The following is a 13894-nucleotide window of genomic DNA, read 5'->3' as shown; positions in this document are numbered from 1 at the left end:
GAGAGAGAACTTTGAAAATAAACTGCCGTATTAGCAGTTTATAAGGTTTTGGTTTATTACGTGCCTCATGCAGGGAACACTACATGCTATTCTAATCTTTTCCTTTCATACAGACTTCTGCACAAATACAAACACATACAGTACGCACCATGTATCACATATCCAATCTGTGCTCAGTTCCGCAGTTCGGTCTTGGAAAGCCCATCATCATGAGGTGTGTGTATGCGCATGCATGAGTGTGACTGCATGTCTGAGTGTCTTCGCACTGTGTGTGTGTCTGTGTGTGATATGGAATGAGTCACAATGTCTCTGCTCCTGCTGTGGCTTCATCTGACTTTTTCAAAGAAGACTATAATACGTCAATGAGTCTGTTCTGGATTTGCTGCCATGAAATTTAAGTCCTTACTGATGTCGCCTGACAGCGGCAGGACGAACAGCTGCTTTGCATGGGGCAAATGGAGGAATTTTCTTTTTAGAGCTGAACCAACACTACTGAGATACATATACACACAGTGAACATATTTTCAAAGGTGTGACTTTGGATTCCATCAAGGAATATTTCTCTCTGTAATAAAATTATGCCTTCAAGGAAAAAAGGAATCAGTTAACATTGCAATAAAAATCTCTTTTGTTTGTATAATTGGATAATGTCATGGATAAGATATGGTATGATAATAATGACAGCAATACACAAATGCATCCACATCCACATCTGTTAGAGTTAAGTCATTGGAAATGTAGCCAAAAACAAAGTCCACACTAGGATCTGTTTTGGGTCCAAAATCAGTTGTAATGGCAGAAAATTCAGTTACATTTGCATCAACATTACTACATTACATTACATTCATACATTACATTACATTAATGCTTCACTAGTCTATATTGTTACTAAGTTGACTTCCATTCAAGTTCCTGGAGACTATAGCCTTTCCCATGTATTGTGCAACAGGCAGGCATCACCATTTCTCCAGCTGTCACATACAGACAGTCCAACACATTCACAACAACACGACTGTGTTCAGCCTCCTAGAGTGCTAAGACTGGTGACTCTAAATTGCTTGTTTTGTGAATGAGTTTGGAGCTCTTTGCTGTGAGGAGGCAATACATATAAATCTGTAAATATAGTACAAGATACAGATTCTTCATTTTCATTTTTTCCCCACTCATTTCATTCGAGAAACCAAAAGCAGGTGGGCCTACTGAAAATGGAAGAAAGCCTTCAGATACTAAATTTTCTACAACACCTTCAAACAGAATAAACAGAAACCAGTGGATAAGACCTACGTAACCCTGCTGCAGCATTAGAAAAGTCCCCCTCAGGCAGTCAAGCACTGGTCGAATTGGGAGCCCACAGCTGAACTTCGATCTATAAAATGTAGTTTTGGTGCAATATTTATTTTGTTTGCCATATATATCACATGCCATGTCTCCATAGGAAAAAAATATAATCAAGCAATACAAAGGCACCAATTTCATACACATATTTTTTTTTTTTTTATCATGGCAACAACGTTTTTATATTCTGATATAAAGAACAGGACAGCTGTGCAGACATAGAGTTACAGGCGTGTTTTATTCAAAATGACACAAATAATCTGCACAAATGAAAAATGTCTCCTGGTTTCAGGAGCATTTCAAACATGATGGGACAAATATGCTATTTGACTTTCTTGTGGATGATTGCTAGTCACACCATTGCCTTTACACCAGGCTTTTGACTCTTTTGCACAGTTTACTTCTTGACTGACTCATGAGTGATTTAGAGAATTACCTTTAGGAGAAAAACACTGTTTCTATTGGCAAAGAAAAACATTTCCCCATACTTGAGGTTTGACTAAACCCTATAGGCCACAAAGTCTCCAAAAGGTCCCAGAGAAATACAGTCCTTGCTCCTGCAATAGAGACTGACTATTCCCTTTCAACATGTTGCAAAAGCTGAAAATATGTTTAAGCAAAAATGTTAGCAACTTCAAGTGTGAACTGCAACAATCACAATGTAAGATGAAATATACTCTAAAGCTACTTGGATGTCATCTCCTGCTCCTATATTTGATCCAGCATATTTCTGCCAAGCTCGCTGCTCACAGACGTAGCACATACAGTGTGTAGAGTTTCTCCAGACAACAACCAAATGTGAGGAAACTGTGCTCTGTCAGTAGTCATGTGTTTAACATTGTGTCCATGTGCAGAGCCTGGAGCTTCACAGCCACCTACACTCTCCATACATTCTGACATTCTCTTCATTTAGCAGAATCACTTGAACTATCCCTGCTTATTTAATATAATAATAAATGATAGCATGTCAAATGACAGTACTGAATCTACCGCAGTGGCACTCATTTGGAAAACAAAAGATGACACTTGCTAATCCCAAAGGAAAATTCATCACAGCAGTAACAGAAAGGATGCAGGTAAATCTGCAGCAGAGCACTGAATATTAGCCACTTATCTAAGTCATTATGTGAACACACTGCTGTTACTCTTCTGAAATAAACATCCTTATTCTGACTAATGGCTGCAGATTAACAGATGTTTTCTATTTACAGATTCAATGGTAGTGAAAGAGTATTTACATATATTATCACTGGCTGTCTACAAAGTGAGGTAACACTAACTTCCTGATTAACCTAACATATGGACAGAATCTGACCTCAGTCAGCCTATTTATTCATTATTATAAATTAATCAATTAATCAAATTAATATCTTCCATGTTATAAAATATCAGTATCTGACCAATGACTGAAGAATCTTCTTGATTTTTGTTTTTCTCACTAAAAGACCTGTTGTCCCAACAGTGTTGTTAAATTTCGATAAATTATGGAGAGTTGGCATCACATCTTTCCAAATATGGCTTAGTCAGCTGTGACAGGGAATACATCTTTACTTTTTTGTGGAATTGCTCAGCAGGGTGTGATTCAGCTCTAAGGCCTGACTTTTTGCTTGGCAACCTGCCTGAAATCCATATGTTCAATCATGCACAGCACTGTGTGTGCCAAAACCATAGGAGGAAAAATAAATGATAGGGGTAAATAGCCTCACAGCTCAAATACCCACTTTTACAGCTGTAGATGGAGGTATTTTAGGCATCCTCAAGCAGGAGGAGACCCCAGAACATGCACACAACACAGTGGGACTACATATTCCATGTGGTCTGTGTGGGATCTCCTGGAGGAGCTGGAGAAATGTATGCTTGCTGCCAGTAACACCTGGATTATATGTGGGTGTGATGTCCATAATTGTGCTCTACTTGACAACAACAGCAAGAAAATGCATAATCTAGCACAAAGTCACTACATCTGGGCTGCTGCTCTTATGAAACAATTCAAACTTGAATAAATTTTTCACTCCTTGGAGGCAGAAGAACTTCACAAAACATAGACGGTTTCCTAACTGTGATGGTGAACACGTTAAGGAACAGTTGCCTGTTTAATCATCCATTCATTTGAAGTTGTATAATAATCAGTCTAATAATCAATCTTCACACTGCTTGGTTTGGTCTCTATACCAGAGAAAACATTATCTAGGCCTTGAGCTGCTAATTGCTCTGCCATGTCCCGCTCATCACTTGCTTTGGTCTGCCTGCAGTGTACAGAATGTTTATCTAAGGTTTTTAGCTGGAAAGCTTTACCTGCTGCCATTGGAAAGGGGGCAGATGAAAATGCAGATTAATGCACTGTAATTGTGCTGTATTAAAAAAAAAAAAAAAAAAAAAAACACAAGCTAACAGTGATACTAATCTGTGGCTACAAGTGACCCCTTTCATGTTACATTTCCTCTGATTCATGATTAGTGGAACTTTACACAAATCAAATTAAATTCCTTTCATTTCTTTCCTGACTGACCAGAGCCAGGAAACTGTTTTGATCCCTGGTGTGTTGCTAAAAATGTGCAGAAAACAGTTCCTATTGCAGCATTTCTCCATCCGCTGCATTGTGTGTGCACACATGCCTACTATTTAACTTTGTGTTATTGTTTGGACTTCATGCAAGAGGTTAAGTGCAGAAAGCATCACACACCTGTGTATTACACAACCTGTGTAATCCACAAGTGGCATCAACAGCTTTCAGTTTCAGGGTCAATAAAAATCTCTCACTTAGAGCCAATTCAGGTGTCACAGGTCTTTATTTCAAACTGTCTGTGTGATGGATAATAACAGACTCAGTGTGATTCAGCTCACAGACTGACATGGCTTCTCGCCTGCTAACCTGCCTGTGGATCATTCATCAATCAAACTCTCTGGGTTCAACAGCACAATGCAGACCACAGGACATAAAAGTTTGCATCACCTGATACCCACCGGTGATCTCTCACACATGCACACACATGTATTCTCTCTTTGGGATAGCAACAGCCTCAGATTTATGCAGTTAGGAGAGAGTTAGATTTGTTATCTGTGCCTTATTATGGTGTCATTTACCTCTTTGGCTTGGTATTCATATTCATCTCTTCTGCTTTCTAAATGTTTTACCTTTAATGTGGCGAGACACTGAATTTGAATTGAATTATACGATGCTACTACACACATGTTTACACTAGACCTAAATATATTTTCCACTGCTCAATACATTGAATCATCATCCAGAAAAACACTAATTATATATCTCTTAAAGCTGCAGTGCCATTAGAAACGAAGATTTAAATATTCTAAATATTTTCAAACATGGTCACTTGTACAGCAGAGGTTATTTCTTTGTCAAATGGATTTATAACAGGGTCAAAACAAGAAGCACCAACAAAACTCAATTTCATTTCCTATTGCTGTGCTGCTATTTTGCATTGTATCATATGATATAGGTGATATTTTAAATGCAAAACATTTGCATGGACTGTACCCCTTTACTGTGTGAATTGTGAAACAGACCATATGACAACTGAGTCTGAGGAAAGAAAGACTGATCCAGGACACACAGCAAGCAATTAGCACATATCTCTCCTAATCGCTCAATGCCCAACATGCATTTCAACACCCATTATTGAGACAGATTTTCTATGATTCATCTCATCGCTGTGTGATTTACCAAGAGTCAGTTGGCAGGCGAGGATCCATTATACCATTAGAATCCAAATCCTGCTTAGAAAATAAAGCATCAATATACAAGTCGATCCCTTCGTTAGAAGTTATTTAGTTAATTGAGTCACTTTATTTAAAGAAGGAATTAGCATATAAACTGACAAAGGTCCTTCTCCATAGCACCTGGCTCACACAGGGCCAGTGCCTGCAAACAGTGCCACAGCCAAACACCTCTGGGGCCAAACGTCAGTTTTGAGCCCGCTGCATTTTTGAGTAATGTACTACAACGACACCAGGTAAGTGGCTGAAGTGAGTGAGCAAAATGAATTTGGTGAACTCCCACAACACAGGAGGTCAAGTGTGAGTGTTGACAGAACATTCGTGAGGCTTGTTTGTAATCACAGTTCAGCTCCACAGATGCTTCAGGTGATGTGAAAAATAAATTTGTGTTTCAGGAGAAAGACGGAAGAATACAGCTGGAGCAGGAAACACATTTTCAGCAAGGGAACGATAGCCCAGAGATGATGATATTTACCACATTGCTATATTAGAAATGATTAATACAATTCGGAATTGTGGAATTTGGCCACAACAATAAATGTTTCTGTAGTAATATTAACATCTCTCTTATAATGAAACATGATAAAATACTGTGATATAAGAGTTTTTGAGATTCTTGTTGAGGAGATGAAGTATCACGAACAATTTTAAACAAACAAAAGAAGCTTGCAAATTAGTCCAATGAAACAGTGACTGATAAGTCTATAGTGTGACAGTAGACAAAAGTGTCCATTGATTTCTCATTTATTTTAGGCTGTTGATGTAATTTTCTGCAATTTTCTCTCTGTCAGAGAGCTGCTTCCCATTGGCCTCCTACTCCCACTACTTCCTGCTCCCTGCACACACAGATCTGAACACATTCATGCACGGACAGGGAACAAAAGCCACATGCATGTAAACCGACATAAACGCAGGTAGGTACAGTTTGTCACACAAGCACCTAAACATGAATTAACGCTAATTCACACAGGTACATGTCAAACTGCATTCACCGCAGACAGGACTTGTCTATCCATCCATCCATCAGTTTGTTAATTTAGAAAAACCCTCTGATCTCATGCCAGGTCTTGTTCAGTAGGAACTGGTGCTGTACAGTTGAACCCAATCACTTACAAACAAGATTTTTCTCACATTATTGCTACAAATCATTTGGCAGATGTAAAAATTTATTAAAGATGATTTAAAATTACAATTCAACTGATGTCCAGCCTAATGAACCATATCACTCTTTGCTTTTATACATGTCACTAAAACTACATTTTCAGTAACAATTGATAATTTTGTTAGTTTCAATTGAAATTTAACCAGATTCATAATTCTGTAAAATGATGGTACAATATCATCCTATCGTCCTAATAAAGTACCAGAAATAATTAACATAATGTAGCATCTTACCATTTTCTAACACACCAAAGGCTTATCATGTCCAGGAGCTGCTTAATGAGACGACACACATCACAGGAGGGGGTGCTGGGTTACAGCTGAACGCAGAGAGGAGTACTGCTCCGAACAGGACATACATACAGATGTGCATTAATACACAGTAATAAAGAGTACAAGCACATAAACACACCTGAGCTGAGAGGAAGGAGGGGTGCCTAGTGATGGCTTATGCTGGTGATGGTGTTGTAAACTTACCACTGCAGCGAACTAACATTATTTCCAACGAAGCTCCATCTGACAAACATGAAATTACAAGTAACACCATCCAATGCATTTAATAACCATGTGCAGAAGTCACTTTTTACTTATCCTGGAGTTTTGAGCACATTTCCATGAGGCATGCCTGCAGACACTCATCTGAAGACATCACCTTTAGAAATATACAGATTATTCTTTAAGTCAGAGTACTGCACACAAGCTCACAGGAAGAATGACACACAGACTTGCACACTGTTTACAGCCTCGCCATCACAGGCTGCCTCTGGGCTAATACACACCACCAGACGCTTAAAAATGGATGAGAAAGCCTGAGGGACAAAAGCAAAGAAAAACATCAACACCTACAGCTATTTTCCATCCGTCTCTACAGGGTCAGTGACCGTTGCAGAGCTCGGACTTCCTGCTGTTCTAACGAGAACCCAGGCAAGCTGACCTCTGGTCAGCAGAGAATTTGAGGCTTACTTTGTGGGGACATGCTCAAGCTATAATGGATGTCCCCTACTTTGCTCTTACTATGCAGGCTTCCACACCGCTATCTTGGATTGCAAACTAGAAAAATACTTCAAATAAATAGATTCCAGTTTTTCAGTGCCAAAAAGTTTCTCCTCTGTATTTGGTCCTTTCTTTCAAATGCCACTCCACACTGGGCCAAACTCAGTGGAAGCACAACAGTACAAAGCATTTTTGATTAACTGAAGCCACATTAGTCCCCATCTGTTATTATTTAGACATGGCCAAAGTGTATGTGCTTTTTAGCTTCCCATATGTTTCAACTAAAGGCTTGGGCTTGGGTTTCTGTTCATGAGGTGTGGGATTTTAAAACATGCAAAATTGCCTTAAGCAATGTTCGTGTGATAAATATTTGTATGAAGTGAATTTCTAAAATGTTAAGAAAAGCACAAAGTTTGTTATCCTTTTCCTGCTCCTCTCTTAGCTGTAGCATGCAAATTCTATTAAGAACAATAACTGTAATCTTCTATTTCAGTTTGTCTCAATTATTCATTATTTGACTCTCCAGTGTCAGGAAGGACTACTGGAGAACCATAAAACAAATTTCTCATTCAAAAATCATCACTGCTTTAATTTGCATTATAAAAAATTCATCTTATTCTTCTGGGGAGTGTGGAAGATGAACATTTGGATAAGGTCATTTTCACTGACACTGTAGTTACTGCATATGTGACAAAGAGAGAATAGAGTCAGGCCAAGTCAGGTCATGATATGCTGTTTTACTTCATTTACCTCATTTTTACTTTATTTTTGACCTTGTTCAAAGATATTGTTATTTTTGAGTGTAGTTCAATAATCATTTACTGTTATGTATTATGGATAATAGATGTTTACACTTTGATTTACATTTATTTTACATGTACATATACACAAACTGCAGCATCACTGAGTCTACCTGTGGCAAAATGAAACAGTGTTTTAGAAAGGCACACACCTCGGTATATGAGCTCCCATAATTCACACTTTATATCAGGACAAAAACCAAAAAATTAAGTCCAAGGAAGCTGTGAAATAAAAGTGCAGAGAGGGAGAGATGAGGGCAGGGTATAAAACCAGTTCTGCAGCTCTGATGCTCCCAGGAGCACAGTGACCATAATTATTGTTAAATTGAAATCTGGAACCACCAGGACTCTTCCTAGAGTTAGCTCCCTAGCCAAGATGAGTAACTGACAAAAAGGGCCCTGGTCAGGGAGGAGACAAAGAATCGGAGCAGTCAGATGGGAGACTGTCTCAGTAACTCTACGGTCTGTATGGTAGAAGATGAAAACCATTCTGAGTAACATGCATACAGTGGCATGCTGCTGATCACCTATTAATGCCGTCCCAACAGTGAAGCATGGTGGAGGCCAGTGTGTAAACTAGCAGGGTCACTTCAAAGTGGAATATTTCTAAGCTCTATTTATCCAAGAAGGGTTTACATGCCTGTTTTCTTTTTTGGCATAGTATTTGCAGGATGAGTGTTTCACTCATCAACTTTTCCATCCTTGTTTACACAATAAAGGCAGTGCCCTTGCTGCTACGTATTTATAGGTACAAGACTTCACACTCAGCAACCTCAATCATCTACAGTTTACCCACCGAGGAGTGTGTTTTCTCTTGTGCTTTGTGTAATCACACATCACTAAAATCTCAATTTGACACAACTCAATGGAGGAGCATGACTTCTGTTTTATAGCTGTTAATTTGTTAAAGGTGATGATGTGCAGCATCAGTTTATAATTAAACCACTGCTTTATTTTGCTGGAGAACGCCAGCATTTCTTGTTTTTAATCACACTGCCATTACTTAAACAAGAACCACTGAGATGGAATAAATGTGATTCAAAAGCTTAGAAACAAAAATCAAAAAAACATGTATTTCAAATATATATTTCCTATATTTTACAGCCAAATGATTTTGTCTAATTACACAGACAAGAGAAATCAAGTCACAACTCTTCTCTTCAAATTTAGTAAAAACATACACACATACAAAAACAACATATTCGACCGCACTGATTTCACAATCATATGTGATCCACTCATCACTGAATCACCTAGATCATATATTGATGTGTTTAAAAAAAAAAAAAAAGTCCACTGGATGTTTATCCAGTCATACCAAAAACTGGAACAAACCTGACCACTTTTCTGGACGTCCCTTCGGTTTATGCCTTCACAGCTCTGCAGCTGTGATTTCCAGTTGACACAGGACACTCGACTACTGTCTGGACTAAAAAACACTTAAGAGACAAAATAACACTTTGAAGATAAAATAAAGGCTAATAAAAGTAGTGTTATAGGCACAGTATAAAGTAACTTAACCTGTTACTGTTACAGTAAACTGTGGACATTGTTACATAATATTAAGGAACCAAACCCTCAGTGCAACAAGTAAAAATTCTATGGGAGGTATAATTGATAGTAATGCAAGACAAATCCATTAATTCTAAACCAACAGCACTTGCAGGGAGTTACATTTGAGTAAACTTAAAAAGTAATAATGGGAGACAGTGTACCAGTGTATTACTTCACTCCGGCCTCCATTCTCGTTCAATTAGAGCACTTCAGATGGCCTCTAACTGCAGTTCACCAAGCTTTTAAAACGTCAACTTTCCATTTCCAGTAAAAACAATTAAATGAAGTAAAAAAAAAAAAAAAAGGTACACTGCCTTCGAAAAACACAGTATGTATATGTGTAGGTGTGCTGAATATGAAAGTCAAAAATGACAAAGCAGATTATTCCAAAAGGTTTTATTTTAGTGATACACTCACACACCTGCTATCTCCCAGCAGGGAGGAGCTGCATCATTAGACCTAACAAATCAAATCAAAGTGGACAAAAACTGGATTTTCATTAAAAGATAATTAAAATGGACTTGAGTTTTACATCTAAAATATCAGTAATGATTTTGTTTCTGGTACGCTGGACTTGAATTAGACCAACATGAAGCTACACCTCCACCTATGATCTTCTTCCATGCTCAACTTGGATCAGACAGAACAGATTTGGGTGTCGGATTAATATTTTAAATGTGTTGCACATACATAGTTTATATTTCTGCTCAGTGTATTTGCATTTAAACATGAGAAAATGTGTTGACATAATGATATAAGACTTGATACCTCTGAGAATATCCATCCTTTTTCTAATCTGGCCATGTGGTAGGGGTGGGCCAGAAAAGAAAAAAGAAACAGACCAATAGTCTGTGAAAATACGCTGATCTCAAATCTGTCTAACAGCCAACATTTTTATTTCTGCTTTTAATGCAACACAAAATAAAAATCTAATCCATGTTAGTGCCTTTACTCAATTATATCACATCTTACAGATTTTTTCTTTCCTTCCATAGTTTAGAGCAAACTTTCAAAGCCAACATGTCATATTGTTAATAAGTTGAAATATGACATTTAATTATCTGAATATTGTCCACTTTTCTAATACATACAACAAACATGTCAAAATGGCAGGACTATTTGTCAAAGGCTGCAATATTTTCTACCATCCAGCCTTGGAGCACTAAAACCAAGTCAGCTGACACTGGTAAATGCAACCTTTGTAATAATAATAATAAAAACAAACAAACAAAACAATAAAGCAATAAGCTGCATGCGCTGCAAAAAGCCTCTCCCAGCTGAGATGCAGCCCTGATGCTCTTCTCTGACTGCCTGAGTCTCTCACCGACGAGCACTTACAGTCTCAGGCTAAATGAGTAGGAGGAAGAGCAAAGGTGCCTGGAAAAGACGTGCAGCTCCCACTGGTGACATAAGGAGAAGTAAAGGAGCTATTTCTAACAACCTAATGATGTCTTCAGTAGGACCTATGTTATAAACACGAGGCTGGTGATGAAGCTTTAATAGTGTAACCTCTTCTCTGCCGCCAGATGAAAATAAAGATCAAGACCACTGACATTTAGAATACTGACCCCTAAAAAAGAGAGGCAATTATTAAACACCAGTGTGCATATATTGCAGCAACAGAAGCACTTTACGTAAATGTATACGGGAAGGTCTCGAAAATAAATCTGAGGAAAGTGATTGTGGCAATTTTTAGCTGATCTTGGGGGTTAAGGCAATAAAATGTATGCTCCAAACTGAAGAGGGAAACAGTTTGAGTTCACATAAGAATGAGGGTGACGACAGTAAAAAAGCTACCCAGCAAAAGATGACTGTCCATGAATAAAAACATTAAACCTGACCTTATTATTTTTGCTATATCACAGCTTACTCTCTGCATCCTACCTCTATCACTCTCCACTATTAGCATCCTGAGATGTCTTTAGTTTTGTTGCGCCGATGGAAACGTGTGTCAGCAGGATCGAAACCTTGCTCGTAGGCTCCAAACAGAGCCCAGTTGGGGGTTTTGGCTATGTAGTCCAAGGCTGAGAAAGTCTGCTGTCCCCCGCTCTCCTCGTGAGCCTGGACCAGCTCCTGGAAACGCTCGTAGTCAATCCATGTCCACCACTCACCATCCACCTTGAACTGAAAACACAAATAAAAGAGAGGCATGGAGCAAGGCTATATATAGATGCCTGCAGACTTCTGAAACCGAAGTCATTTAAAGACCAATTTCATAACTTGGATGAAGTAACCAATCAAAATCGTACTTTTAATAGCCACAAGCAATCCAGCGCAAGACTCAAAATAGAAGATAGCACAAATTTCACCAAATAGTTGTGGATTCACTAATTTCACCTTCTCCCTTCCCACTCCATCACCCAATTTACTATCCATCTTACTAAAGAAGAAAAAGATGGTGATAAATAGACACAAGAAGAACACGGATCTGAAAAGAGAGTATGTGTGTTTATTAGTCAGAGAGCAGCTAATGTGTTTTGCAGTGATGGCCTCCAACGTCATCCTGCATCTCTATTCCTGCCTGTTATCTGGAACCAGCTCAGGGGGAAAACTTTCTCTGTGCTCTCCAGCTGATACAATACCATGTTTCCCTCGATGTCTGGAAAGGAGAGAAGGACTGACAAGAAACAGAACAAGCAAGGTGGCTAACGTGTTGCAAACAACCTTTCCTCTGAAGTTCAGTGCTGTTTAAAGCCACATGTAGCACAGTATGATCTTTAAAATGGTCTTTGATGGCTTGAACTCCCTCCACGGTATTGGCCTGGAGCTTCTTGATCAGTTGTAACTGGTTATATAATGGTGTACGTTGTCACAGGGGCTGAGTGTTGTGCTTTTAGCACTCAACACTTAGCATTTAAAAGCTCTTACGGGTTTATGTCCACTTTGGCCAAACTGCCACCATGTGTGCACTAGGACTTTTTTTTTTAAAGATTTCCAACAAATTGCTTGTATCACTGAAACTCACACAGCAGGGGGGAAAATACATTACATTTCTGACTTAGAAAAGACGTCAATGCAAAATGACAAAATGTACTGATGAAAGACTAACATTTATTTGCCTAGATAAAGACTTTCCTGCTGGAGATGACTGCCCACTGAGGGAATAACAGCATTAAGTGGTTGAGTGTTAGCCTTTCGATGCCTTGCACCTGCCTCAGCCATTAGAGAAAAGCTATCTGCTGCATTAGTAATGAAGTCCGAGAAAGGGGGGGGGTGCAAAGCAGCGCCTGTTGGGAGTTAATGTTTCTGATAATGAGACGGGATATTTGTTCAGCCTGCATCTCAGCAAACAATTTCAGTCTCTAAGCAACAAAGCAAAATTGTGCTGTCTGTGAGGAGAACAAGGCAGCCTGTTGTTTTCACTAACAGTGACATTGCTGAGGATCACTGAAGATGCTGAGGACAGCTTCTTCCCCAAGCAGCACAGGCCTTCATGTATGAGCACATGCCAATAAGCTGCACAGTACTGTCTCACAAAATCTACTTAGAGGTTTTCTTAGCTGTCTTCAAGTAAACTGAAATTAGAGTGTTCTTTCTACCACAGTACAGAGATCCACTCTGTAAATTAGACGTCCTGTGCTCTCTTTACAGATTGCCCAAAATATGAGAAATTGCATAAAAAGGTAATTTTGGCATACAGCTAATCAAAACACTTCAGACTTTGAACTCCACCCAAATTATTTTCAAGTCAATGTCTCTTTATTTGTAATAAGGGGTACAGATTTTGCATTGCACATTTCCTTGCTGAACCAGGCACAAATTAAACATCCACCCAGGAAATGCTGCCATGTTATGCCATATGTTGTAATTACAAGGTAGGGAAGGCTTATGGAATTTTGACAGGGACAGTTTCTGTCACCTGTTAAAAAACAAACAAACAAACAAACAAAAAAAAAAGACAGAACTATTTGCAAACTGGTACCAAAACAGCTGCTGAACCACCATAGGCAGCAGTAAATAAAATCAATCTAAATTTAAAAAATCTAATTACCTAACTATAAGTTTAGTTAAGGTAATCATCTTGGAATAACTCATGCATTATTTAAAATAATGAGAAATGTTTCCGCTTCTTTCCCATCTGGTGACATGACTTGAATGCAGAAAAGGTGCAGATGCTGTGGATAGTTAGCACGCTTGTTGTTGGTAGCACTTCGGACAGCTCCTGTTGGTGTCATGATTGGTCAGTTGTGATACTGACAGATATAGTATCAAAGCGACATTGCTGTAATAAAGATGGGGGCTAAAGGAGCATTTCTGATTGTAACATATTTGTCCAGTATCGTAATACTAAATATTACATTATTATAGTTGGA

The 13894-nt window shown here is 38.6% G+C and overlaps 1 protein-coding gene across 1 annotated transcript in view; it reads right to left on the bottom strand.

The window, feature by feature from the left end:
• Positions 1–9962: 9962 nt before the first annotated feature.
• The window catches only part of tyw1 (tRNA-yW synthesizing protein 1 homolog (S. cerevisiae)), a 48807-nt gene continuing 44875 nt past the window's right edge, over positions 9963–13894 (bottom strand). The window contains exon 16 of the mRNA XM_026333755.1: positions 9963–11705. Within this exon, the coding sequence (XP_026189540.1) occupies positions 11484–11705 (222 nt within the window). The 3' untranslated portion in view covers positions 9963–11483. The remainder of the gene's footprint in view (positions 11706–13894) is intronic.

This window comes from Mastacembelus armatus, chromosome 13 (assembly GCF_900324485.2).
Source record: "Mastacembelus armatus chromosome 13, fMasArm1.2, whole genome shotgun sequence".
Lineage (NCBI taxonomy): Eukaryota > Metazoa > Chordata > Actinopteri > Synbranchiformes > Mastacembelidae > Mastacembelus > Mastacembelus armatus.
This window is presented reverse-complemented; position numbering and strand designations above follow the sequence as displayed.